The sequence below is a fragment of the Ambystoma mexicanum genome, chromosome 6p (assembly GCF_040938575.1).
Source record: "Ambystoma mexicanum isolate Mex_15411 chromosome 6p, UKY_AmexF1_1, whole genome shotgun sequence".
In the NCBI taxonomy this organism is placed as follows: Eukaryota; Metazoa; Chordata; class Amphibia; order Caudata; family Ambystomatidae; genus Ambystoma; species Ambystoma mexicanum.
In genome coordinates this window covers 488728996-488755390 of record NC_090935.1, presented here as the reverse complement: position 1 = coordinate 488755390, position 26395 = coordinate 488728996, and the positions used below count along the sequence as shown (strand labels likewise).

The following is a 26395-nucleotide window of genomic DNA, read 5'->3' as shown; positions in this document are numbered from 1 at the left end:
CGCTCAGCCAATCAGATGGCTGGAAACGTGGATGAGAACATACAGTGGCCACCCGTGCTTTCCAGCCACCCGAGGCCCTTCCCCCCAGGCTGCGCCATCTTGATTGTGGGGAGGCATCAGCGACATCTTTTCAATGTAGGTGCTCTTATTTGGTCATGTAAAATGACTGCAGAGCAGGCATGGTCAAGCTGGCAACCATGTGCTCTGTCTTTGTGGAATGGTTTCCTGAAATAATAGAGTACACAACTTAGGGGCTTCCGTGTACTTTAACGACAACAGCCTTTCTCTACTGATGTAAGCATCAATGTTCTTGAACTGGTCACAAAATATTTAACAAAATTGACAATGTTTATTGTCTCGAAGTAACATCTCCAAAAACCAAGAGGCGACGCAACTTGCACTGTAAGCTATAGAAGGTATCCCATTTACTGAGGAGCAAGAGGCTGGGAAGCTACTGGGCCGGAGAAGAAGTGGTGTGGGATTTTGGACAAATGAATTGCATGATAGGGGCAGGAGTCCTATGTGTGTAGTTCTGGTAAGAAATTTGAAAGAGAAATGATATACTTCCACCTCCCTAAACCAGTCAACAGGCAACCCTCTATAGACAACAAAATGTATCTGTGACAATGTAAGAACATGGCTGAGAGCAATGGTTTAACATACCTTGGATCTGTCCATCAAGTGCCTGTGGAATATTTGATGCACGGGCTAACCATTCGCTGTTAATTTAAGTGAAGAACACTGGGAAACAAAATATTTGTATTTATTTCGAAGTCTTTATTGCAATTTTTCAATATAAAATACAATAAAAATACTTTGAAAAACGCAGGAAGGTCAATAAGAAATCTTCAGCAAGGCTCAGAAACAGGCTATGGGAGTCAGGTCACGCAGAGATGTCCCTAACATGCACAGAAACAGACAAAGCATTAGTGAGACCATAGTGCCAAGAAGAGCAACAGATACAAGCAGGTGTAGAGACAACCTTCTCCCAGGGTTCTCTTGGCACATACAAACGGTGGTAGAAGCAGGCAGTAAGGCAGTCGATGTCCTAGGAAACATATTAGTCATTGTAGCTCACATGGGGGAATATCAGCAATGCCTATCACTAGCCGCAGCAAACAGAATTAGCTGCCAAAATGTGGTATCTGTCTAAAACCGTGTGACTTTAGACAATGCATAACAGAACGACAGTGTACAAAATCAGACTGAAAATCCCACCCCTAAAGACCAGGAATGAAGCCCCTGCCCAGGTGTGGGGCCCACATTGCAACACGTCTTGTGTGGACAAGTGCACTTTGCTCTTTCGCAATAATCAAGGCCGCATCACAACACTACAGTTCCTTGCACAAAAATATAAAAAGGCGACACATCATGTGTTAGTAAGTGATAAAGCACGAGGGTCTCCGTACTGCAAGCAACACACCCTCAAGAGCTTGAAACCTTACCGACAATGCCATCTGACAAGCGATCATAATTACCGAGTGTGTCACTTCTACACTCAAAAAAATAAACATTTATCCACAAAAATAAAGGAAGTGAACTAAAAGGCACAATAGAAACAACATTTAACAGGGCCAATACCAAGCAAACTTTGGCAACCATTAGGTTATCTCTCCTTATAATTTATTTATAGCAATTGGACAAACTGCTTCCATTCTGCTATATATTTGGGGGGTATATAAATATGAAAGTATCCCATCCTAAAACTAGGAAATCTGAAAATAAATTTTTGTGATCACTCGATAATTCCTTTGCGGGTGACCTCTAAGTTCCATCAATCATCCAATTCAATTACTCATAGAAGTCTTGGGATAATTGAGGTGGTTGGATGGAGAAAACATTTTTTACTCATATGTGCTTTTTATTCACATTAGTAAAGTGCATTATATACAGAAAATACAAAAACAGTTTGAACTCAACAATTTCTGTCTAACATACAATAATAAACACATCATAGTAAAAGTAAACCTTTTGTCTTCATGATTTATGACAAAAATAAACCATTGAACATCATAACAAACACAACATTTTTTGTGACTTAAACAGTGAGTTTAAAAAGGGGAAATTTAAATACAGTTCCCTTATTGTGCACCCTATTGTGGGTGTCATGAAAAAAATATCCCTGTATCTTTCCCTGGCAATTGCTCGGTTTGGTAAAGAGGCAGGAATTTGTTAGGGCACAAGAATGTCCTGGGTCTTTATGGTTAAAGAAATCTTTGCCTTTTTTATATTTGGGGGGGGGAGCTTAAATCTCACTCAGTAAAGCAATTCACATTGTGTTAGAAAAACGTTTAAAAAATGACTTCAAAGGCATAAAAAAAAGATTTTTGTTGCAGCTCCTATGGGTTATTCCATTCAGATGCTCCCTCATACAAAGTCTTTTCCATCACACGTTTCAATAATGATCTAGCAAGATTCAGAGGCAGTCTTTTTAATGGCCCAAGGGTTTGCCTTATAGTCAATGAGAATTGGGGGGCACAAAGAAGATGTGTTCAAGGCCATATGTGTTGTGGTCTTTCCAGCGGAAGCATCTCTGGCCCTGCTCATCAGGGCCCGGTTGGTGGTCTACCCTCAAAGGCTAGTGGGATAAAGAGTGGGCGAGCATATCCACGGTTATATACTGCTCCTACCCTCAAAGGCTACTGGAATAAAGAGTGGGCGAGCATATCCACGGTTACATACTGCTCCTACCCTCAAAGGCTAGTGGGATAAAGAGTGGGCGAGCATATCCATGGTTACATACTGCTCCTACCCTCAAAGGCTAAAGCGATGAAGAGAGGGCGAGCATATCCATGGCTACATACTGCTCTTACCCTCAAAGGCTAATGGGATAAAGAGAGGGCGAGCATATCCACAGTTACATACTGCTCCTATCCTCAAAGGCTAACGGGATAAAGAGAGGGATAGCATATCCACGGTTACATACTGCTCCTGCAGACCTTGCCTGGGGCCAGGGTTTATGATAATTAGCTGCTGGCTGGTGCCTGTCTGATTTAGGCTTGGGTTGTTCCCAGGAAATATGAATTCCCGTGTCATGACTGAATTTTTCAAGTAAGGATTGAAATCCGTTTCATCCAGGAATACCTCATCCCCAGCTGCGTTTTCACTCTCGCTGTCTTCACTCGATTGGATCAAACAGCGTCTAGACTCACTCAACTGTTCCCGGGGTGGGTCCAAAGACACTTGGCTCTTGTAATCTTTCTGTGTGGTTACATATGACAGCGGAGAGGGTGCTTTTCCAAAATCCACCTCTTTGAAGTAAGGGCAGGTTTGTGGTTGGATCGCTGAATCTAAGTAGTTCTTAGGCTGCTCCCCAATGACCTCAGTCTGATTTTCAGCAGGTAAAAGTGAGTCCAAAACATTGATATTTTCTTCAGGGAGAATTCTGGCATGCTGTAGTAGGGTAGTCATCTGTTAATAAGGGAAAAAAAGTAAAAACCTGTTAGTGTTTGGCATCATTCTAAGATTTCCTAAATCACAGTATATTGTCTAATTTGATGCACATTGAGTTGACTTTTGAATATTTAAGTTAGGGAGACAATGGTCATTCGGCTTCCTTTTTGGCAGGAAACCATTGCTCTCGTCTGAGTAGTAGATTATGTGTTTACTATTTTGTTTCTAAAGGACAGAACACATCCATGGGGCTATTGCATCTCACAACTTGCATCTATTTATGATGGGACTGCCTGTGGAGTCTGGGTAGGAGATCCCTGCTGAGGTAACTGGCCACTATTAGCCTCACTCCTCCCTTGCACTGAAACAATCAGCAGTATGTCTTAACAAACCATGAGGTCTCATTCATGTGGACACACTTGTGACCCTGGTGAGGATGACGATAGGCAGGAAGGGAAGTAAAGACGCACCTTATATGAACAAGTAGCGGGGGCTTGGCAATGCAGTAAAGTAAAGGGACTCTGCTGCTCAAGATCCCCTTGATGCACTCAAGGTTATATCTGAAAGTAATGACCCACTAGTAGTGATTAAAAGGCAGAGCCTGGGACCGATGGCAGGGTAGCAGAGGTGGATCCCACAAGTGAGCTTAATGCGGACACCCACACTTACAACGACCGCGCGCACACTGAAGTGAGAATGAGCAGGCCGCAGAGGTGGGCTTTGGCAATGTGAGGAATACGGCTGCATTCCACTCTTTCCAGGCATGCGTAAAATATGGAATTGAAAGGTTAGAAACGAGGGGCCAGAACTAGCATATGTGGAGTGACACAGAAGTGATCATCTCCACCACAAGTTGCTAGAGCACAGTTACTGCCAATCACAAAGTTTGGGGATGGCGAGAGACAGATTCGAAGTGCCCTAGTGAAGTGCATATCATTCGAGTGTTACCTTAATGCTAGACACTCAAATATAGCAGAACCCAAGTAATAGACAGAAATGTATTTGGGGAGTTTGCTCCACATTTTACGCTTACAGTTATTAAAATAAATAAAGTTTCCTAGTGTGGCAATCTAAGATATTACTTCAGACCAAGACATTTTCCCAGAAAGTTGAAATCGGACCTGCAATTTATTGTCAAAGTGCTTCCATTAAAATATGGAGTGTATATCGGGAGTCTAGCTCAGTGGCAATGTGCTCGCCTTGGAAGCCAGACTACACGGAGCAACACAGGTTCAATATCCGGGCCCGCTCTTAGAAACCTCTGGGTATTAAGAGCGTTATTTCTTTTTATTTCTTTTTTATTAGTTGGTATAGCTGAATAAATCAACTTTACAATAAACCATTAATTATTACACACAATACAAAACCAGAATTCATTATACGAACACAAATGGTACAAACATTCATGTTTATATTTCGTGTCATTTAGTTTATCAAAAATTGCATCTAGGAATCTCATAATAGCAATATACACTGAAATTCGCTTTGTTGAAAAGAACACATTCCATTTTTCCATTAAGTTAAACGTTTGAAATTGACAGTGTTTGATTACAAATAATTCACGTTCTCTTGCAACATCTGGACATGTCATAAACAAATGCCATAAAGATTCTCTTGTTTGCTTATTCCCACAAAGTCAACAAAAGTCTAATGATTTATCACAGATCTTACGAGTGACCAAAATTTCACCTGTATTCCATAAATTGAGTCGAAAACGCAATATCGCAGAGCGAAACACTGGATTTGGATAACGTAGCAGATAAGGCTCGCATTGACCAAGTTTCTTTTCAACAAAGGGATTATTTCTATACACTTTATATCTCTGACATGATTGCTGCGGTTCAATCCAATCGTGAAGGTACAGCTTTTTTTTTTGCTCTATCTGGGTTTTCCACAAGGGTTTGCACAAAAATATCTGCAGCTAGCAAAATGTCTAAGACCTTATTACACCACTGGACGGCAAAGGAATGTTTAGATCTTAACATGTACTCGGCAAGAACTGATAGCAAGTTTCCAGATTTATCTGCCATCAGGTATTTCCTAAACAACGCACATCAACGCCACTGAAGTCTAGAGAAGAGGGATAACTGCCCAAGTTCATACCGTATCAGTGCACATGGCATACTCTGCGGGAGATTTAACACCCTCCTCCAGAACCTTCCTTCAATTTTGTCAAGAATAGGTCTTTCCAATACTATCCACATTTCAAGACCATATAAGATTATTGGGATGGTCTTCTGATTGTAATAAGTGATTATTGGTTTTATTGACAATTTCCCATAATTGTACAATATAATTTTTGATTGTGAAGTAGCTGTTAGTATTCTCTGATACAGAAGCGTCCGATGTGCTTGGCTAGGTTGCAGAGAATTAATTTGCATTCCCAGGTAAGTATATTGATGGACTATTTCTAGATTGGCCCCTTGCAATGACCATTTATATTTATTTGAGAACCTTGGCTGGCCATTATAAATCATTATTTTAGTTTTGTTAATGTTTACCGTAAAATGATTCTGCGATATATAGCCTTCCAGGGCACACAATGCTTCTTGTAGGCCGCTCGGGGTTTTTGATATTAAAATCAAATCATCAGCATATATTAAAGCGGGAATCTTTACTAAACCCAAAGAAGGAGGATTGCATGTCAAATTTTGGAATATATCAGGCACATCGTAAATGAAGAAATTAAACAAAGCAGATGCAAGAATGCAACCCTGCCGCAACCCCTTTTTGGTAGGTACAGAATCTGAAAGTAGACCTTCCATATTCAGTCTTACTTGGATCGATGTGTCAGAATGTAATTTGTAGACTATGTCTATGATTGTAACAGGGCACTTAGCTCGCTGTAATTTCTGTATCAAGATCTCTCAGGAGACTGAATCGAAGGCCGCATGAAAATCTATGTAGGCAAGGTACAAGGGTTGCTTAGTGATTTCAGCCTGATGCAGGATTACATATAATGATGATAAATTAACACTAGTTCCCAACCCTCGAATGAAGCCTGTTTGACATGGGTCTCTTTTATGATAAGAGATGGTCCACAAGTTAAATTCCTGCAACACACAACGGGAAAAGATTTTTCCAATAACATCAAGCAGTGAAATCGGTCTGTAATTCTGAGGCATGTGTCGATTGCCCTTTTTGTAAATTGGGATAATCACTGCTTTACGCCAAGAGGCAGGGATTTCCTTTTTTTTATCACATTCAAAAAAATGGTGTATAAGATCCTATCCCATTCATGTGAGTGTGCTTTCAAAATGGCATTGGAGAGGCCATCGGGCTCCGGAGCTCGTGATCTTGAGGATTTTATAATAAAATATTCAATCTCCTCTATTTCAATTTTGAGCAACCACTTATCACATATAATTACAGGAGGCGTTTCATGGGGCCATGGGGACACATATAACTCATGGGAATGGGTAAGCCATTGTTTTTTCCGACAGCCCATTGATTTGAGCGGTGAGTTGTTGTTCCCCTGTTATATTCAACAGTGACCACATTTTAGCCAAATTTTTCGAAGACTAAATTCTTAACATAATCTCACCATCTCTTTGATATTTGGAAGCTCTTCTTTCCGTCGTCCAGTTTCTGTAACGACATTTGATGGATTGCAGAGCCAATTTCCTATCCGCCATGGGCAACTGCTTCAATTAATTAATTTCACACCGTTTTTGTATCTTTCTTTTTGTTCTTGATCAAAACAATGAGTTTTGTTTTTTTTAGAATTATGATTCAAGTTAGACTCGTTGTTTTTTCTAAATTCCAATAGTGCCGTAGTGTAGAGTGAGTCTTTAAAACGTTGAACATTGCTCTTCAATATGGAATCAACGCGAATCAATTTTTCTTCGTTCCATCGGAATCTCGATTTATTGGTGTTGATTTCTAGATTGTGTGTGTAATGATCTCTTGGAACTACCGGATGCTTTGATTCCCAGGACCATGATGTTGTTAAAATGTTGTGGTCACTTAAGCATTGCTTTATCACTGTCAATTGATCGATTTTGTTAAATAGAGACCTGTCGGTAAATATAATATCTATAATACTTGCACTCAGGCCTCTAGTCCATGTTGCTTGTGGGGGTATATCACCATTAATCGCACCGTTCAACATTTTTAATTGCCATTCTTCCATTAGGTTCTGCCATTTCACTATTATTGTTTTTTTCGGTTCACAATTATCTAAATAATGCATGTTAAAGTCACCAGCCACAATGATGTTTGTAACCTCATTATCCATGGCTATTAGATCAAGAGTATCTATAAAGCTCTTGATGAAGAGGTTATCACAAATGGCTGAAGGATTCCGATAAACATTAACCATGGCAATGACATGCTCCCTGATTGTAATTTTAACAAGTTGGATGGATTGATTAAAGGAGGCCCATGAACGCAGAATACACAGAGAGCTGGATTTAGTTGCCACCATCAGACCTGAAGTTGGTCTACCCTGCAAACCCGATACTGCTGGGACCAGAGAAATGTCATAGTTGTTCCAGACCGGCGGGAGCCTCAACCAAGTTTCTTGAAAAACTAGTATGTCGAAGTATCTAAGAAGTTTTGCAAAGGAGGCCGTTAAATGTGAATGGCCTCTGGTATTCCAGCTTGCAAGTTTAATGTTACACGACCCAAGGGACTCCTTGACTTGGATATTCTTCGATTATGAATGATGAACTGCACAACATGTACCAGTTGTCATTTGCCGGGAACCACTGATATATTCGTTTATTACCGGTTTGGTTTGCTCTGGAGTTTTGGATGTTGTTTGGTCTTGCGTGATGATAAAATCTAACTCAAACAGCTCTTCCTTCGCTTCTCAGATTGTTCTCGCCACCAAGGCTGAGGAAATCCACAATCTCACCGTTTCCGGTTCAAACAGGTTTGGAAATTCCACCTGTGCCAAATCTACAGTGGACAATTCCGTTAGCATAGACATGTCTTTGAAAATATTCATGATATATACTCGGCAGAGAGTGTATTGCTGAAAGGGGGCAGGTCCGCAACTTACAATAAAGGTGAACTGATCTTTTTTTTAGATCATTGATTCGCTTGATTGTTTCTGTTTTGATCAGTATTCATAGCCGGAGTCTCTGATATTCTGGTGTGTTGTGAGGTTGTCGCTGTGGTTGCATAGGTTACTCGTCTCTCTTGTATCATTGGGGAGTCACCACTTTACGTTGGCTGACAAGAACAAGATGTAGAATGAGACGGCATGTATCTTGTTTGATTTTCTGGATGCATGCTAGAGCGTTCATTATTTCCATCCTGATTTTTGGAATTAATCGTATTCAACTGGGTGTTACTTAATGTTTGTGATTCAAGGTAGGCACCAACCGCTTCTCGGATCTCTTTTCTACGTAATGCTTGACTTAGACTTTCTTGTACAGCCAATGAATTTGCTCGAGACTGGTTGTTAACTATTTTAGCTGTTGAGGGTGTAATAGCCACCACTTTATTGCCTTCCTTTGAGGGCTGCATTTTGTCTATCTCCTCAACTAGCTTATCCAATGGTCGATGTGATGCAACATCGTTGTTGGGAATCGCTGTAACCCTTAAAGACGTATCGTCTGTAATCTCTTAATAAATTGTCTTGAGGATGAATTAGAGATTATTTCCGAGTTCTTAACATTTCTTGACTTCTTTGTTTCCTTTATAGCAGAAATAGTGGTCTTTTTTTAATACGTCTTCAAGGGTTTTTTGAGACCTTCCTTGGTTTGGAAAATAGGGAACATCTTTAGCAATGGAACTTTCGGTCCGTTATTTGTAGTAGGTGGATCGGTTGTGGGATCCACAGGCTCGCCTATAGAACTGGGAGAAAGGATAACATTAGAAAATATTGGGAGAACCGGAGTCGGCATTATAGGTGTGTCTTCAAGAGACTTATGAGGTGCAGATGTCATTTCATTGGATATAAGCAGTATATCCCCATTTCGGGGACAGTGTTTGTGAGTCATTTCTTTTTCCATCCATTCAGCAATACGATCAATTTGGGCTGCTTGGGCCGAGATCTTTTGATCAAGTGTCTCAAATAGACGACCCAAGGAGACAATTGCTGTATTAATAGCAGCTAAAGTTATTTCAAGTAAAGGAGGTTGAGACACTGGATCAGAAACCCGCGGCACGGGCATGGGGCGCCTCGGGGTTGGTGCTATGAAAGAGACTGAAGGACAAATGGAGGCTGACTGCCTTTCAATCAGAGATCGCAGGGAGCTTGCTAGATTTTCGCTGAGTAAGTCATTCGGGAAACTGGCATGAAGAGATAAATCGGAAATGGAAGTATGGGCCAGATCGAGTGGCGGAGCCCCGCTAGTCATCATGGGGGTAGAGAAGGTATTATGATCTTCTGTCTCTGATCTATCACAGATAGAAACGTGTGTCACATCTTTAGAGCTTTGGTTAGAATTATGGCCGGAAGCACATCGAGATATAGAGTTCAATCCATTATTGATGTTTGTCGAGTTCAAGAATACACGAGATTCAGGTTTACCACCAGAATTAGATTTGTCATGATCAATATGTGACTCCTCTGCAGGCTCCGCAGCACGAGACCTCTTAAGAGCGTTATAAATAACCTATCATATCATATCATATGTGAGATTAAATAGTATTGGGATTTAAGGAAAGGGGAAGGACCACATTTAAAGAAATGCTACTGGTCTGACATGGAGGTGTCAGTGAAGCTTGATCACTTCAATGTGTTATATACTTCAGGATTCCAACCGTCTGCAGAATCCAGGAGCATGCCTGGTATCATAGAAACAAAGGCACTATCGTACATAATGCCCTTTGCTGGATAAGAACTTTTATAGATGCTTAATCATACATAAATAACTTCTAAGACAGATTGGTGCTGTGGGGGTCTCATTTTGCAAGACGCATTACATTGAACTGATGGTAAAAAAGCAGGCTTGGGGGCATCGAGTGGAAATAAAACGCTCTTTGTGTTTTCCCGCTCCATGCAGGAAAACCGACAGGATCTCATTTTCATGGGGATGGAGAGGCGTGATTCCGCATGGATTCCATCGTTGAAATCAGGCAGTCTCCATGGGGTCTCATTGTAATGTGGCTCCCGTGCAAAAACATGGCAGACATAATTACCACTTGCTAGGGTTTAACAAAAACCACAGGAGCCTAGATCCACCAACATTCCTATACCATTGAGAGTGCTAAAGATATATATGCAATCCTTTCCCTGGGATTACCACCCCACCTAAAAAGAGACCGTGAATGTGTGCCACCGGCAGGCCTCACAGGCGCTCGACGTTTTCGACTGGCGCTTCAACGCCCTCCCTCATTCTCTACAGCCTTCCCCTGCTTTTCAAACTTGGGTCTCAGCCCCTGACGTTTTGAAAAAAAATAAAAGGGAGGGAAGAAAGATAGAACTGTAGAATTCAAGGTACAAAGAACACAGCCCTATTCTCACAACCAAAATGTTCAGCCTGGGGGCAGTGTCATAATTGTACAACAATGATGTCATTAAGGGATTGTCGGGGTCATGGTTCTGACCTCTCTGTTGAGACTAGCCTCCCCTTTACCTGCCTGTGAAACCAACAAGACCCTCAGCATCCGATTGAGCAATCATAGTTTCCAGGGTAGGGGCTGTATGTGCATTTTTGAATGACGACCCCATCTACTGAAACCACCACATAATTGATGGGTTTGCCAGGCTTTAAAATGGGAACTCCCTTAATCCCTGCAGATTATGTTAGCACCATGGGAATTTGAGAATTATTCATAATTCTACATTCATCCTGGTGTATTGAGCCAAACCCTCTACTCTTTGCGGACAGCATCCTGACATATTTAAGCAGTGACCAGTAGTTAATAGCAGACTCTTTGAATATTTGAGCAGCAGCTACATGTATATTCACTGAAAGAACCTTAGTTAAGGTGCAGTTAAATTGAGAAGATTTAATGCAACAAAACCCTTGAAATTCAGCAGATACAGGAAGCCATGACCAGCACAACTTGGCGCACTATATTTGATGTCCACCATAATGCCATGTCCTCTATAATACCATTTTGCATGTCATTGTGAATCCCTTCTCCTATAATATATAAGGGCTCATGGGCTTTGCAACGGGAGCGTGCCGAGTTGAGCTGGCCATGGCCACTATACATTTCTTTCGGCCTTTGGCCATGGCCAGTGAGCACAGCCTTCTGCCGTGCGCTCTGTCTCTTTAAAAACACCTATCTTTCCTGCACAATAGCCGTGGTCCCTTAACATGTTGCTTTCTTCTGGTCCCACTAGCCATGGCCTTCGGCCATAGCCACACCACTAGGTTTCTTTTGGCACACTAGACATGGTCTTTGGCCAGGACCAGTGGCCACAGCCTTTGTCAGTGTCTGCTTTCCGTATTACACCATTAATTTCCTTAAAGTAACTCACTAGTCATAGCCTTCAGCCTCCCCATTACCCCCCACCTCATTATTGCTGTAAAATTTCCTTTTTGTGTCTTATTCTCTTTCTTTAAACGCTTTTATTTAAAAAATGTATGAATGTACTACAGATAACCGCAGTGTTCTGTAAACACACAAAAAGGGAGAACAGGAAGGTGTGGGTTGCTTAGGTAACTGGTCGTGCCATTTTTTTGAACATCCAAGTTTCTCTAGTAGAAAAAGCCGGATACTAATTACAGGAACATCACTGGGCAAGGTATAGACTGACAAAGGTTTCCCCTTTCCCAACCCCCTCATTCCCAGTAATGACACCAGGCATATCGTTGCTCATGGGGGCCAGACCCCACCTCCTCGGCCGGTTTAATAGGAATGCCTCTCCCATGTATGATGTCGAAGAGATTTCGCTCTGCAACCGTTTGATGACATACATATCCACTGGCTCATATTGCTGTAATCAGTAAATGTGTGTATAATCCTTGCCCCCTGTGTCAGACTCTCTCCCAGTCCTCATGTTATGTTATGTTATGTTACTTTGCATTTATATAGCGCCTTATGTACCATTGTTATGGTCTGAAGGCGCTGGTAGGTTGAACGCCCTTGGGAACCGAAGTTCAAGTCAGTAGAGAGAGTAGAGAGTCAAAGGTGCGTGTGAGCACCGGATATGTGTGCAGCTGGTATGGCATTCGTGTAATAGCTGCTTCTTAGTGGTCGGTGTGGTGGTTGAGAGATTAAGAGTATGTGTTCGTTCTGGCAGGATTTATCCAGACCGATTGTGGATGTGTTAGGCCTGAGGAGAACGCCTGGCTGGGGTGTGTGTAACCAGCAGTGTTTAGTTAGAGTGATGGGGAGTATGAGGCAGATGTTGGTATGAGAACAGCTATACCGAATGGTGTCATAGTATCTCTGTATTCTAGTTGAATGGTGGTGTAAAGAAGAGAGTAAGCGTGGTGATGTGAATGATGGGTTACATGCTCTTTCAAACGTTCAATGCACTCCGAACCATTCCATGTAAGTCGTGCAATTCTATGCGCTCCAATCTGTTCCATGCACTCCAGTCCGCTCCATGCACTCCAGTCTGCTCCATGCATTTCAGTCCGTTCCACGCATTTGAATCTGTTCCATGTACTCTGATCCGTTCCATGTATTTCTAAGTTGTTTTATGCACTCCATCCACGTATTTCACCCGTACCATCCACATACTTCCCCGTACCTTCCACATATTTCACCCGTTCCATCCGTATACGACACCCGTTCCATCCATATACGACACCCGTTCCATCCACATATGTCACCCGCTCCATCCACATACGTCACCCGTTACAACGGCTCTACACACTCATCCGCTCTAAGCACTCATCCGCACTACATGCTCTATGCACTCATCCGCTCTACATGCTCTATGCACTCATCCGCTCTACATGCTCTACGCACTCATCCGTTCTATGCACTCATCTGCTCTACGCACTCATCCGCTCCACGCACTCATCCGCTCCACGCACTCATCCGCTCCACGCACTCATCCGCTCCACGCATTTGTCCGCTCCACGCATTTGTCCGCTCTAGGCACTCACCCGCTCTTATGCACGCCTCAGCTCTTACACCCTTAATCATTATTACGCACTCGTCCGCTCTGCGCACTCTTCCGTTCTGCGCACACACTGCGCACTCATCCGTCTGTGCACCCATCCGCTCCACGCACTCATCTCTTCTCTTTATTCATTTCGCCCGTTTTGTTCATTTTGTCAATTGCACTCATTACATCCATTTCATTAATTTAAACCTCATTACTGTTATCATGCGATTTATTCTTTTTATCCATTTCACTGCTTTGATCTAGTTTACTCGTTCTATTCTGTTTGTCCTTTTGGTTTACATTGGCGATTATTAGTTGTCGATTTCTTGCATGGATCTTGATGTTGTATTGTTATTTGTCTTATTGTTATCCAAGATCTAGTAGTTTGTTGGGTTGGTGTCATTGAGATGCTGTTATTCAGTTTGGGGTAGTTTGCGTACGGGTTGGTTTTAGGGGAAGAGCCAAGTTTTCAGTAGTTTGCGGAAAGACATTAATCTTCAGTTAGGCGGATGTGGGGTGGGAGTGCGTTCCACAGCCTGGGGGCCAAGGCTGAGAATGATGATCCGCCTAACCTGACTGAGTTTGTTTTAGGTATGACTAGGAGGCCGGCTGAGCTTGATCATACAGTATGTGGCGGGTGATAGAGTTTTAGCTTGTTTTGAAGATATTGAGGTCCGGTTTTATGCAATGCTCGATGAGAAATGCATAAGGTTTTGAAAGTCACCCTTCGTGCCACTGGAAGCCAGTGCAGAGTTTTAAGGGCTGGCGAGATGTGGTCTCTCGGGCCGTGCGCTAGTAGCAGTTTGGCTGCAGCGTTTTGTGCTCTTTGAAATTTATTCAGTTGTTAAGCGTGGTCCAGTCTTGATATAACAATTGAGTGGACCACGGAGAGTCTGTTGGGAAAGGAGAGATATGGAAAGATGGGACTAAGCTTTTTAAGGTGGTAGTGGCAGGATTTTGAGACGTTCTCGACTTGGCACGAGAGTGTTAGGTCAGAGTCAAGGGTGCATCCAAGGTTTTTTACTGAGTTAGAGGGAGTCAGTGAGTTGCCCATGGCAGATGGCCAGGGTAGTGGGTGTGGAAGAAGTTCTGAGTTGCCACATACCGTGATTTCAGTTTTGGAGGGGTTTAACAAGAGGTGGCTTTGGGTCATCCAGAGCTCTATGTCGAGGAGGCAGGAGGCGAGGTCAGGTCGGCAGTTGGGTTTTGAGTTCAGGAGTTTTAGAATTAGTTGAGTGTCATCAGCGTAGTTGTAACACAGGATGTTGTGTGAATGAATTATTGGTGGGAGGGTCATCAAGTAGAGATTGAACAGGAGGGCAGATAGGCATGCTCCTTGTGGAAGTCCTGTGTCGACTGGCCGGGCTTGGGAGGAATAGGTGGAGAGTAGCGTTATTTGGTACCTGTCTTTGAGGAATGAAGCTATCCATTTGAGAGCGGTACCACGGATTCCTAAGGAGTGGAGGCCGTCAAGGAGGATTGAGTGATTGATTGTATCGAAGGCTGCAGATAGGTCAAGAAGGATTAATGCAGCGCATCCCACGGAGTCTGCCGTGATTTTAAGGTCATCCCAGATTAAGGTTAGGGTGGTTTCAGTTCTGTGTCGGGCTCTGAAACGAGATTGTGCTGGGTCTAGGAGATTGTTGGCTTCGACAAAGGCATTTAGTTGGTAGTAGGCGGTTCGGTCAATGAGTTTAGCAAGGAACCTGGTGTTTGAGATGGGGCGGTAGTTTTTGGGCTCGAGAGGGTCGAGGGAAGGTTTTTTTATTAGAGGTTTGACATGACCCGTTTTGAATGCGTCGGGAAAAATACCTGAGGAAAGGGAGTCATTTATGATGGATCTTGCGTGTTCTCCTGCGCAGGTAGAAGCAAGAATTTCTTTGAGGTTTGTGGCCGGGCAAGGGTTTAGATGGGAGCCGGATGGTTTGCGGGCAGAGAGCAGTTTGAGAAATTGGTCGGGTGATATTGGACTAAAGGAGTTGAACGTTGGTTGCGCAGTGGTCGCAGGCGGTGGGTTGGCCGGTATGGGGGGAGGGTTGCCTGGGGGATGTAAGAGAGCCAGATTGGTGGTTAGCGCATTTGTTCTTTCGAGAGCCGTGGTGTAAAAGTGGAGCGAGAGTGAGTCGCACAGTGATTGCGAGGGGGTCGGACGGTGGTAGTGCATGCCGGTTTGGTGAATTCGGTGTTGACTTTGGGAAGTTCTTTGCTGGGGTTTTTGCAGTTTAGGATTCGGGAGTTGTAGTGGGCTTTTTTGCTTTCCGGATTTTGGCCTTGTACTGATGAAAGTGTTGGGCCAAGGTGGCTCTGCTCTCTTGGGTTTTGTCTTTCTGCCATTTGCGTTCTAGGTATTTATATAGTTGTTTAGTGGCCTTCAAATCAGGTGTGAACCATCTAGGGAACAGGCCTCGGCGGGCTGATGGTTTGCAAGAGGGTGTGAGCCGCATTAGTGAGGTGTTGAGCCATGAGTCAAAGGCGTCAGGGGTTAATTGTTTATTGAGTTGGCAGGTAGGTGGAGGGGACTGGAGGAGTGCATCAGCTAGGTCAGGAACGATTATGCGTTTTTTCCAGCATTTGCGTAGATTCGGAGGTTCAGGTTTGAGTACGGGAAGCGGGTCGGGTGAGCGAATGGCGAAAGAAAAAATTAAGTGATCGGACCAGATGATACGGGTGCGGGGGTGAGATGTATCCAGTTGTGGGAGCTAAAGATGGCATCAAGAGTGTGTCCTTTATAGTGAGTCGGGCCTGTTTATGTGGGGTTGGAGGTTAATCCCGTCTCGACCGTCAACCAGAGAGTGTGTCATAGGGTTGGTGGGGATGTCGAGCCATATGTTGAAACCTCCAAGAAGGGTGATGTTGGGATGGTTTAGTTGAAGGGGGGCAATAGAGTCGCAGAGGTTGTTTGAGAATTGTCTATCGTAGCCAGGGGGTCTGTAGATTATTAGGAAGCTGAGTGAGAATGATGGGGAGAGGGATAGTTTAACGAGGAGTGATTCGCAGGAAGGAATGGAAGGTTGATTGTCGATGATTGAGGCATGGAAGTGAGACTTGAAGACGAATGCTATTCCCCCTCCTCTAGAGGGACGGTTCAGTGGGATGAGGGAGTAGTCGGGGGAAGGCTTCATTGGTGATTGGGGCGAAGTCGTCAGAGAACCAAGTTTCGGTGATGAAAACCAGGTATGGTTTGTCAGTGGCGAGGAGGTCAAAGATGCTGTGTCTGTGTTTGCTACGGATCGGGCATTAAATAGGATGTAATTCACTTCGGTGGGTGAGGTTGGTGTCGGAGCTGCAGCTGAGGGGGTGGTGGGGGTGTGGGTGGAAAGCGGAGAGGGGTGGGGTGGTTGATGATCGAGGGGAAAAGTGGGCGAGCAGAAAAGTTGGCGGGTTTTGGGTGGGAGTGGATGGATGCGTGTGTTAGGGTGATTGGGTTAGGCATGGGGGATTTGAAGGTGGGGTGTGGGCGGTTAGGAGTTTCAGTTGTGGTCGGTGAGAAATCGAGGGAGAGGGGTTTCAGGAAGGGTGAAGCAAGGGGGGATGGTGGTGATTGGGGGAATGAGGTGGTGCGTCGAGACAGGGGAGGCGATGAGTGCTGAGGGATTGAGGGGGACCAGGTACGTTTCCTCTTTAGTGTTTTTGTTGCGATTGGTGTGTGTGAGAGGGGAGGGGGGTTTGAGGGGGAGAAGGGTGAGGCTTCTGTTCTTGCTAGGTTTTTAGGGAGGGGAAGGGGTGTGGTCGGGGGGATGATGATGGGGGTTAGTGGGAAAAGCGGGGGGTGCATGATTGCAGGGCAGGGTGTGCCCGGTATTATAGTGAGGGGAGCGGGCATGATCAACGTAGGCTGGTCGGTGGTGGGTTCGGGGGAGCAGTGGTCTTAGGGTGGTTGGCTCGCCATCATGCCCCTCTGGCTTGGTGTTTGGAAAGGGGATGGGTGGGATGATTTGGGAAGGGGGGGACGGGACGCAAGGCTGACGGGAGAGTGGAGGCGGTCCACAGTGGTCGTTTACGGCCGACCCTGGTGGGTTGGGTGCACTCATGGTTAGTATGTGCTATTAGGTGTAGTTTCAGGTGCAACTTACACTTTATGTTGGACTTTATAAGTTCGGCTATATCACTGGGTGAGATTAGTCTTGGTTTCTGGGTTCCACTAAGCAGGGTGGTATTATTCACTTATTCTAGGTTTTAGTGTACTAATTGTAACTAGGCAGCAGATATTAGGCCGTTTTGAAGTGTAGCTACACCTTAGGATATGCTCTTAGGCGACCTATTTAGTTGCAACTACAGCACATTTACGCTGTTGGGTACACTTTCTTCTAGCAAGCCTGAATGCAGGTAAGCTATTAGGGAGAAATTGAATGTAGCAACGCCACAGGTATGCTTTTAGGTGGACTTTTAAGTGCAATTTAGGATGACTTTCTAACTGTAGTTCTAAATTCAATCGGGCACGCAATTAGGCCCACTTCTAAATTTGAGTTCTGTACAGATAGGATATTAGGGATGCTTCTATATTCAACTAATAGCTCAACGCTAATGGGCACACTTTTGCACAGAGAGGGATATTATGTACACAGAGAGGATATTAGGTACACTTTCAAGTTCAATTTGCAGAGAGAGGGTATTAGGGACACTTCTGAATTCAACTAGGGCACGTTATTAGGCACACTTCTAAATTCGGGCAAGGTGCGCTATTAGGTCTACTTCTAAATTTAGCTTTACACAGAGAGGATATTAGGGACACTTCTAAATTCAACTTTGGACAGAGGGGATATTTAGGCACACTTCTAAATTCAATTTTGCACAGAGTGGATATTAGGCACACTTCTAAATTAAGCTTAGCACAGAAGCGATATTTAAGCACGCTTCAAAGAGGCTATTAGGTACACTTTTAACTCAACTTTACACAGAGCGGAAATTATGCACTGTTCTAAGCTCAACCAGGGTGTACTATTGGCACACTTCTAAATTCAACCAGGGCACGCTATTAGGCACACTTCTAAATTCAACTTTGTACAGAGAGGCTATTCGGGAATAGTAGTCAGTTGAACTAGGGCACGCTATTAGGTACGCTTCTAAATTAAACTTTGCACAGAGATGATTTTAGGGACACTTTGTCAGTTCAACTAGGGCACGCTATTAGGCACACTTCTAACTTCAACTTTGCACAGAAAGGATATTAGGAACAATTCTAAATCCACCAGGGCACGCTTTTAGGCATACTTCTAAATTCAACTTTGCACAGAGAGGCTATTAGGGACACTAGTCAGTTGAACCAGGGCACGCTATTAGGCACACTTCTAAGTTCAACCAGGGCACGCTATTAGGCACATGTCTAAATTAAACTATGCACAGAGAGACTATTAGGGACACTAGTCAGTTCAACTAGGGCACACTATTAGGCACGCTTCTAACTTCAACTTTGTACAGAGAGGCTATTAGGCACACTTCTAAATTCAGCTTTGCACAGAGGGGATATTAGGCACAGTTCTAAATTCAGCTTTACACAGAGGATATTAGGCATACTTCTAAATTCAACCAGGGCACGCTATTAGGCACACTTCTAAATTACACTATGCACAGAGAGATTATTAGGGACACTACTCAGTTCAACTAGGTCATGCTATTAGGCACACTTTTAAATGCAACTTTACACTGAGAGGCTATTAGGCACAATTCTAAAAAAAGTGTCAAATTGTATTCTACCAAAACCCAAAGGGGGGGTCATTTCCTAACCCTCCACCCCCAGAACATAAAGGTACGGTGTAAATCCAAGGTGTGAGCTGTTTACAACTTGTCTTTTTACTCTAGGGTATTTTCATTCTACTTAGAGGTGGAATAGGCATATGTTCTGCGATGCATTCCCGCTCTGAACTCAAATAGTACATGGTTTTCCGCAAGCATGTATTTTCAAATTGATGCCTATGGAATCCGTCTGACGTTACAATCTGGTAAAAGGAGGCAGATTCCATAAGAATCCAAAGTGAATGTTGCCAGAACACAATATTACCCTATTTCAAAACATTAACTGCTAAAAGATGTTAAAGTGTCTAAACAGAACATGGCTTAATTACTGCCTGATACTGCTGTTATTTTTCCTTTATATTTATGGATGTCTTGAGTTGCCAAACAGAGATAAATCTATGCAGAAGACTCAGAATCATCTTCAGAATCATCTTCATCTGAGTCAGGAACAGGTATGTTATGGATTTTGGCACCTTCTACCAGTGTAAACATTGGCCTCATTTTTTGTGTCCAATTTAAATTGGGAATTGATGTTGAAATGGATACACCTATGTATTGACTTGAAGAACAGGGATGTCTATTTCGATCAGGAATGCCTTATAATAACACATTTGCAGACGGCAAAAGCATTCCGGAAGCATTCACATGAAGGGTGCCTGTACAATAGCATAAAGATGAAACAAGTATTGAGCCAGTTTATGAAGGTGTAAAAATTAGGACATTTACCAGGGACAATATAAACAGAAATAAAATGTTTGTAAGAAAACAGATAACTTTCAAAGGTAACATTAGCCTAAAGGGCAAGTGCTTCAACTGAAGAGAATTAGTAATTAAGGGGCCAATTCATGGAAATGTGCGCAGAAATCCCACAAGGGCTGCATGCCAAGAAGGAACTGCGCGAGCTTGCACGCACAATAAAAAATGTGCGCCCGTGTATTAATGGAATTTACTGTGCAAAGTAACCGTATTCGCAAGTCACACCTGGAACGCCCCAAACATGCCCGCACGCAAAGTATAAACAGCCAGAAAAGCTACCTTTGCATGCTTCCCCGGGCACAAATACACGCACCCTTCAAAAGTGCGTGGGGTCCCCCGCAAGCAGGCTTGCATCTCAGGGACCCTGCGCAGGGCCCCCTGTAACTATTGCCGGCACCCCGACTACATGCGTATGAAAATTCGTAACTCAATTTAAACTCAGGAAATCAGCGTACACACCCACGTAAACCATTCTTGAACCCTGCTACACTGCGTAGGTGCACCCCTAAGTTCGATCGGAACCCAGGTTGCGTACGTGCACCGCTAAATCTGGCATGCAAACCCACCTCTGTGCTGCAAATCCTATGCGCAAATGTCCTTCCGCCTGCCTTCGGATGGCGTAGTGATCAAGGGATTTGCGTGCCCATTTCTACGCCAAGAAGCTTCATGGGTGGTTCCATGAATACGTGTCGTTTGGTGCAAATGTGGGCATGCGATACACTGCTTGTGGGCTGTCCCTCATAACGCCCACTTTTTGCATGTTCTTCCCCATTTTCTGAGTTCCACCTCCTTCCCAGCCCTCTGCGCAGCCATACCCACGCTCTGCGTGCTGTCTCGCGCAAGGTGCTCGACGGCTCGCAGAGACGTGCCAAGCCTGCGCGGACTCCACACAATCCGGAAAAAGTCCTGCGCATTCGATTCCATGAATCGACTAAGGGGATTTCACACGCAGTTTGGTGCGCAAGTTTTTTATTTCCAGCACAAATAATTCCATGAATCGGACCCTAAATATACCAAATTTCATTATTAAGTGTCACTCGAAGCAGTGGTGGGATTAGGTAGGGAGGATGGGAATAGGGCAGAGGAAGCTCCCTCTTTAGCAAGTAAGTGAAGTTTCAGCCAAGTTTTGAAGAGATCCACGGTTGAGCTATCTTTGTTTGTTATGGGAAGCGGGTTCCATTGGAGCGGCGCGAGTAGAGAGAAAGAGCGAGAGGAGATGAGGTTGAGTGCAGAGGAGGATCAGACAAAACAAGATAGTAAGTACAATGAGATACAATCAGACTGTACTGAGGAGCAAGAACATTGATAGCTTTGTAGTCTAGGAGAACAAACTTGGAAAGAGAGCAGTTGTGATTGGAGAGCCAACCAGCATGTTGTCTGTAGATAGAAGTGCGGAAGGGTCTAGGTAGGTTGTAGAGAGTGTGGGTAGCAAAGCGAAGGGCAGAAAGAGTAGAAAGGAATGCCAAGGAGTAGGCTTGAGCAGTATTTCTGTTTGCTGAGCAGAAGTGTGAAGATTGGAGTTTGGTTAGTTAGAAAAGCACAGATTTTCGGAATGTTGAGGAGGTTACTACGAGCAGCAGAAGCAGTGGTATTCATTGTTGCAGGTGTTAGTTGCTTTCAAAGAGGATCCCAAGATTGGGTGCCTTGTGCGAGGGAGCAAGAAGATCAGGTGGGAAGGAGAGGGGAGGCACAGAATTGGAAGTTGGGAGAAAGAGGACTTCCTTTTTTTGAAGCGTATAGCATGAGGCAGTGGAGAGCCATTTAGTGACAGATTGCAGCGAGACAGTTGTAATCTGTTCCAAGATGGCTGGGGTGAAGGGGGGAAAGGAAAACAATATTTGAGTGTCATCAGCAAAAGGGCGATAACGAAAGCCAATGGATGAGATAAGTCTTCTTAAGGCAGAGGGTGCAGAGTAGAGGTTCAAGGACTGATCTTTGAGGTGCTCTGACAGGGAGAGGGGTGGGGGATCAGAGGTTTGCAAGTTTTTAAAGATTTTAAAAGAGTTCAGAGGGTGACCAGGTGACCAGTGTGTGGAGCAGTCGGGTGCATCAGCAGGGAAGAGGAAGAGAGAGAGCGTAAGCGAAAAGGAAGGTCTCGAGTTGCTTCCGGAACTGGAGGTGGTTCTGCTCGAGTTTGAGAGAGGCAGGGAGGCTGTTCCAGAGGGAGGCCCTAGCCGAGGAGATAGATCTTTCCCCAACCCTCTGCTTGGAGAAGCATCTGACCCCCAGAGAGTTGAAGGTGGATGAGCAGAGAGCTCGAGAAGGAAGATGTTTTGGAAGTGCAGGTTGGAGTTAGAGTGGTCCTAGGCCCCAGAAAGCAAGCCTTGTGGACAATGCAGAGGGTCTTGAAGTTGATCCTTTCAGCCACGGGGAGCCAGTGAAGAGATTTCAGAGCTAGAGAGACACGATCACTGGGCTTGAGGTCTAGACTAATCAGGCACCAAGAGATTGACTAGCCCTCACTGTTTATTAGCCCACTGCTTATCATTGAGGTGATTTGAGCCACTAGACACTCCATTTCTTACAAGCCGAGGCTTACCCAGGTATCCACCAGTGGCAAGTTTTTCAGGTGATTATGCCATCCACACTATTCATTACTAAAGGTGGAGAAGATAGGCTCATAAGCAAGTATGTATAATAGGTAGCATCCTAGCAGCAATATATGTGTGTTTTTTTCAGAGTGTACCCAGAACGGTGTCTACCTGACTACCACTACTGTCCAACTGAGGTAAATAATATACCATAAATTGTAGATTGTTCTTAAGCTCCAAATATAGACATAGCATTAATAGCTTTTGTTCTTCTTGTTTTTATCAACAGCCTGTAATGTGATAGCAGCCACAAGTACCATCGAATCTGGATATTGACTGATTACAGACCGATGGGACTCCAAACTTGATAGTCCTGTTATTACTAGTGACCTCACCATCTATGTCCTGACGGATGTTCACCATCTGTTGGAATGTGAACAGAAACATGTTGAGAATGTGCCTAAACTCAATAACAAAGGTGATGTGTGTACAATACCCAATTACACATAGTTATCAACACTTTTTTGGAGAATATAAATATAAATATTATATAAATAATATATGTCCCTATAACCACAACAGCCTCTATTCAGAAGAGTTACAGAATCTTGAAAGGTCCAGAGTCACTTTCATAGTATATAAATTGCACAATATATCATTGCGTCTTGTCTACTATTTGTTATCTATAAACTGTCTCCTTGGTTTATTGATAGTTTACTAAATTTTTAACTTTCTGAATAAAGTTTATTTTTGTTAACTTGTTGTTGATCGACCTTCTGCATCAGAATACAGGTTGTATTTGTCTCTCTAGCCCTATGTGTAAAGTTATGGTTATCCTCCGGGAAGAGGTAGAGACTGCACGTTTAGAGTAATATTACGAGTGCCTCCCGGCATCCCCCCCCTTACTGACGGTGGATCTCCAAGGCCATTATCCTTAAGGTACTTACTGAACTGGACAAAGACCATCCTCTCATGTGTTCTTGAATAATGGGGAAGGAGAGAAACAGGTGATAGTTTCCTGGGACATTTGGGTCAGCAGAGGGTTTCTTCAATAGGGTTAAGACAGTTGCAGATTTGAAGGATACAGGGAAGAGGCCAGCAGAGAGAGAGACGTTAAAGAGCTCAGGGACATAAGGGCAAGAGATTGAGACTAAGGGCCTGATTCATAGAAGTGTTTTATAATGGGTCAATCCCATTGGAAAATGCTCTGTGAATCAGGCCCTAAGTCTTTGACTATTTGGGGACCAAAAGGCGTGATAGCGCAAACTGGGTTGGTAAAGGATAGGTACTAATTCAATAGGAGAGGTAGGGGAGAAGTGTTCAAGCATAGAGAAGATTGAGGGGAGATGTGGTCGACAGAAGGAGTGTTCCAGAGGGCGAGAGAGGAGGGCTGTGAGAGTGTCACAAATGTTAGAGATTATAGAGGAAAATAGTGAGAAACGTCATTAGCAGAAAGAGAGGAGGATATGGATACTGGCTTAGAAGATGTGAGGGTATATGAAAGTGTGCAGGGTGACTGTGAAGGGAGGATATTAGGTTTGTTAAGTAGGAGGATTTGGAAAAGTCCAGTGCAGAGGTTAGGGCAGCAAGGGAATCTTTGTAGGCTAGGAGTAAGGAAGGTGTCTGTAATTTTCTCCAGCATCATAGGTCATGACGCATGTTTGTTTTCAGGGTCTTAATTTCAGAGGTGGTTCAAGGCGGGAATGTGTAAATGTGTGAGCAGAGTAGTGTTGGTCAAAGAGAGATATAAGTGCATAGTGAAAGACAGAGAAAACATGATCATTGTAAGAGGCATGAATAGTGGAAAGAGACAGGAGAAAGGTCCTCAGCTCATCAAGGTAAGGGGCAAGCATGTCCTGCCTGAATTTCCTCTTAGTCATTGAAGAGGGGAGACGAGTAGAAGGTGGAGAGCCCAGCAAACCTCATGCAAAAGTCATAGCAATTATTGGTCTGTACTTTCTGTTTCGCTTCCAACCGACTGCGGCGGGAGGGGCAGTATTTATAATTGCGTTAATTTAGTTTTAAGTTTCCTCCCCCCCCCCGGACTCCCAGAAAACATCAAGCGAAAGTAACTGCAATTATGAATACAATGCTGGCAGGCTGTAGCATGTCAGCATTCTCTGCTCCCTTGCAGCAATAAGCAAAAGCTCCCAATATGGGGTTTTGCTTGATTACTGCCGTGAGAGCAGAGTCATTGTAGAAAACAGATGCTTCCTAGTGCTTAACTTTGGTGCTCATTTCCCGAATATTTTACATATGGACTTTTTGTAAAAATATTTTTTAGATATATTGTTTGCCATGGGCAACCTTTTTAAACAATAAAATGTTTGTGTGAACTACCCCTTTAAGTAATTTGAGGTGTGATGAAACGTTTTCAACTGAAAACTCGCACACAACTCCAGTTAATGACCACATTTCTTCTTAGACAACGGAAGCAAGCGATGAGAGAACTCCCTTTCTAAAACATAGTTTACAGCTTTATCTGCTAGTTTGATACGCAAAAAAGAAAGTCTCATTTAATATAGATATTCAAACTTTCTTAACACAATGCATAACAAACTGGAAGTTTGTGTGAAAGGATCTCAGATACACTGCTTTATCAAAGTGTGTGCTCCTTGGCACATCATTTAATCTCACTAGCCATTGCCTGCAAACAACAGGGTGTGCCTAAAAGGGACCTGTGTCCAAGGTGCCAGACCGAAACGGCTTGCGCTGAAAGCACTGCACTGGAATGTCCGACTTCGCAGCTTGGTAAGTACCTGCACTTTTCTTCCATTTAAAACTCTTTCTAGGAGAACGCTGATTGTTTTTACATTAGGTATCTATGTGAGCCCTATCTATATCTACTTAAGTGGATTTTGCAATTTAAAAAATCTGCTGTGTGTGTTATTGTCCAATTCACACCATTATTTCGGGAATGTTATTCGCACGTTTTCTCAATGAGCATGATTTTCTAGATCTTCAAATCTTTCACGTTGGAATTTCATCCTCTGTCACTGTGAGGGCTGTTTCCACCAGGTCTATGCGCTGTCCCAATGGTGTAAGTCTTTTTTGATTGCCTGCCACCATACCTGATAGATCACTCTTTCTTGAAGCCTTGCAGCATGTTTGCTAAACGATCTACAGTCAGAGCATTGTTTTCTTTGGTGTCTCTTACTCCTGTGACACTTTGACACCTTTTAGAGGCTTTTAACCCTTTTGTGGCGCTAGATCATTCAGAGAAGTCACAAAAGGTGCCTAGGCTATCATTTTGACATTGCTTTTGACATGTTGCTTGGCTTAAGTTCCAGTGACAACTCCCCCTTCTCCATTTGGGCTCCACCCCCCCCGCCATCCCCTCCGCCACTTGAAAATGAGTTTCATTCTGTGCCATATCACCAGTGGAGATCTTTGCCGCCTTAGTCCTGTATCTTATTTTTCTTTGCAATCTTGAAAGTGAGTTGTCTTGACTGAACCACTATAATGGTTTCTTTTTTAGGCTACAAACAACTGCAGATGGGTTCTTGTTCTATATATAAAGTTTTCACATTAACCTCAACATGACTCAGCATCTTCCAAAGGAATGAAACGTCTACAGTTTAGAAGCACACATTTGTGGGTGAATTCATACCCAAAAGGAGCCTTGGCTGTCTCCCAAAGGCCTGCCAGAGAGTACAGAGCTGTGAGGATGTAGATTTCTGCAGGAATCGGATGGGGGAAATGGTAGAGGCCTAATCCATTTTAAAGTTATAATCAAGGGACTTCCACATTGTAAGGGACGAATGGTATCACAAGTATGACACGGACACAAACATTTACAAGTTTCAAAACCTTTATTAGATTCTTCAGGTTTGGAAAAACTCCTGTGTTGCCCTATAGCTATGATGGGAGTAGTCTCGACCATCAAATAATAAAGAAAACACACTCCTAGTCAGTCTATGTCAAATCAAAATGGCCTATACTGACAAAACCTAATACCTGCCCTATCTTTTATACAAAAAGTGTGTAAAGGGGAATGTCTATGCAAAGGAAG

The 26395-nt window shown here is 43.6% G+C and overlaps 1 protein-coding gene across 1 annotated transcript in view; it reads right to left on the bottom strand.

Annotated features, from left to right (window-relative positions):
- Nucleotides 1-756: 756 nt before the first annotated feature.
- The window catches only part of IL31RA (interleukin 31 receptor A), an 841398-nt gene continuing 815759 nt past the window's right edge, over nucleotides 757-26395 (bottom strand). The window contains exon 16 of the mRNA XM_069627290.1: nucleotides 757-3411. Within this exon, the coding sequence (XP_069483391.1) occupies nucleotides 2884-3411 (528 nt within the window). The 3' untranslated portion in view covers nucleotides 757-2883. The remainder of the gene's footprint in view (nucleotides 3412-26395) is intronic.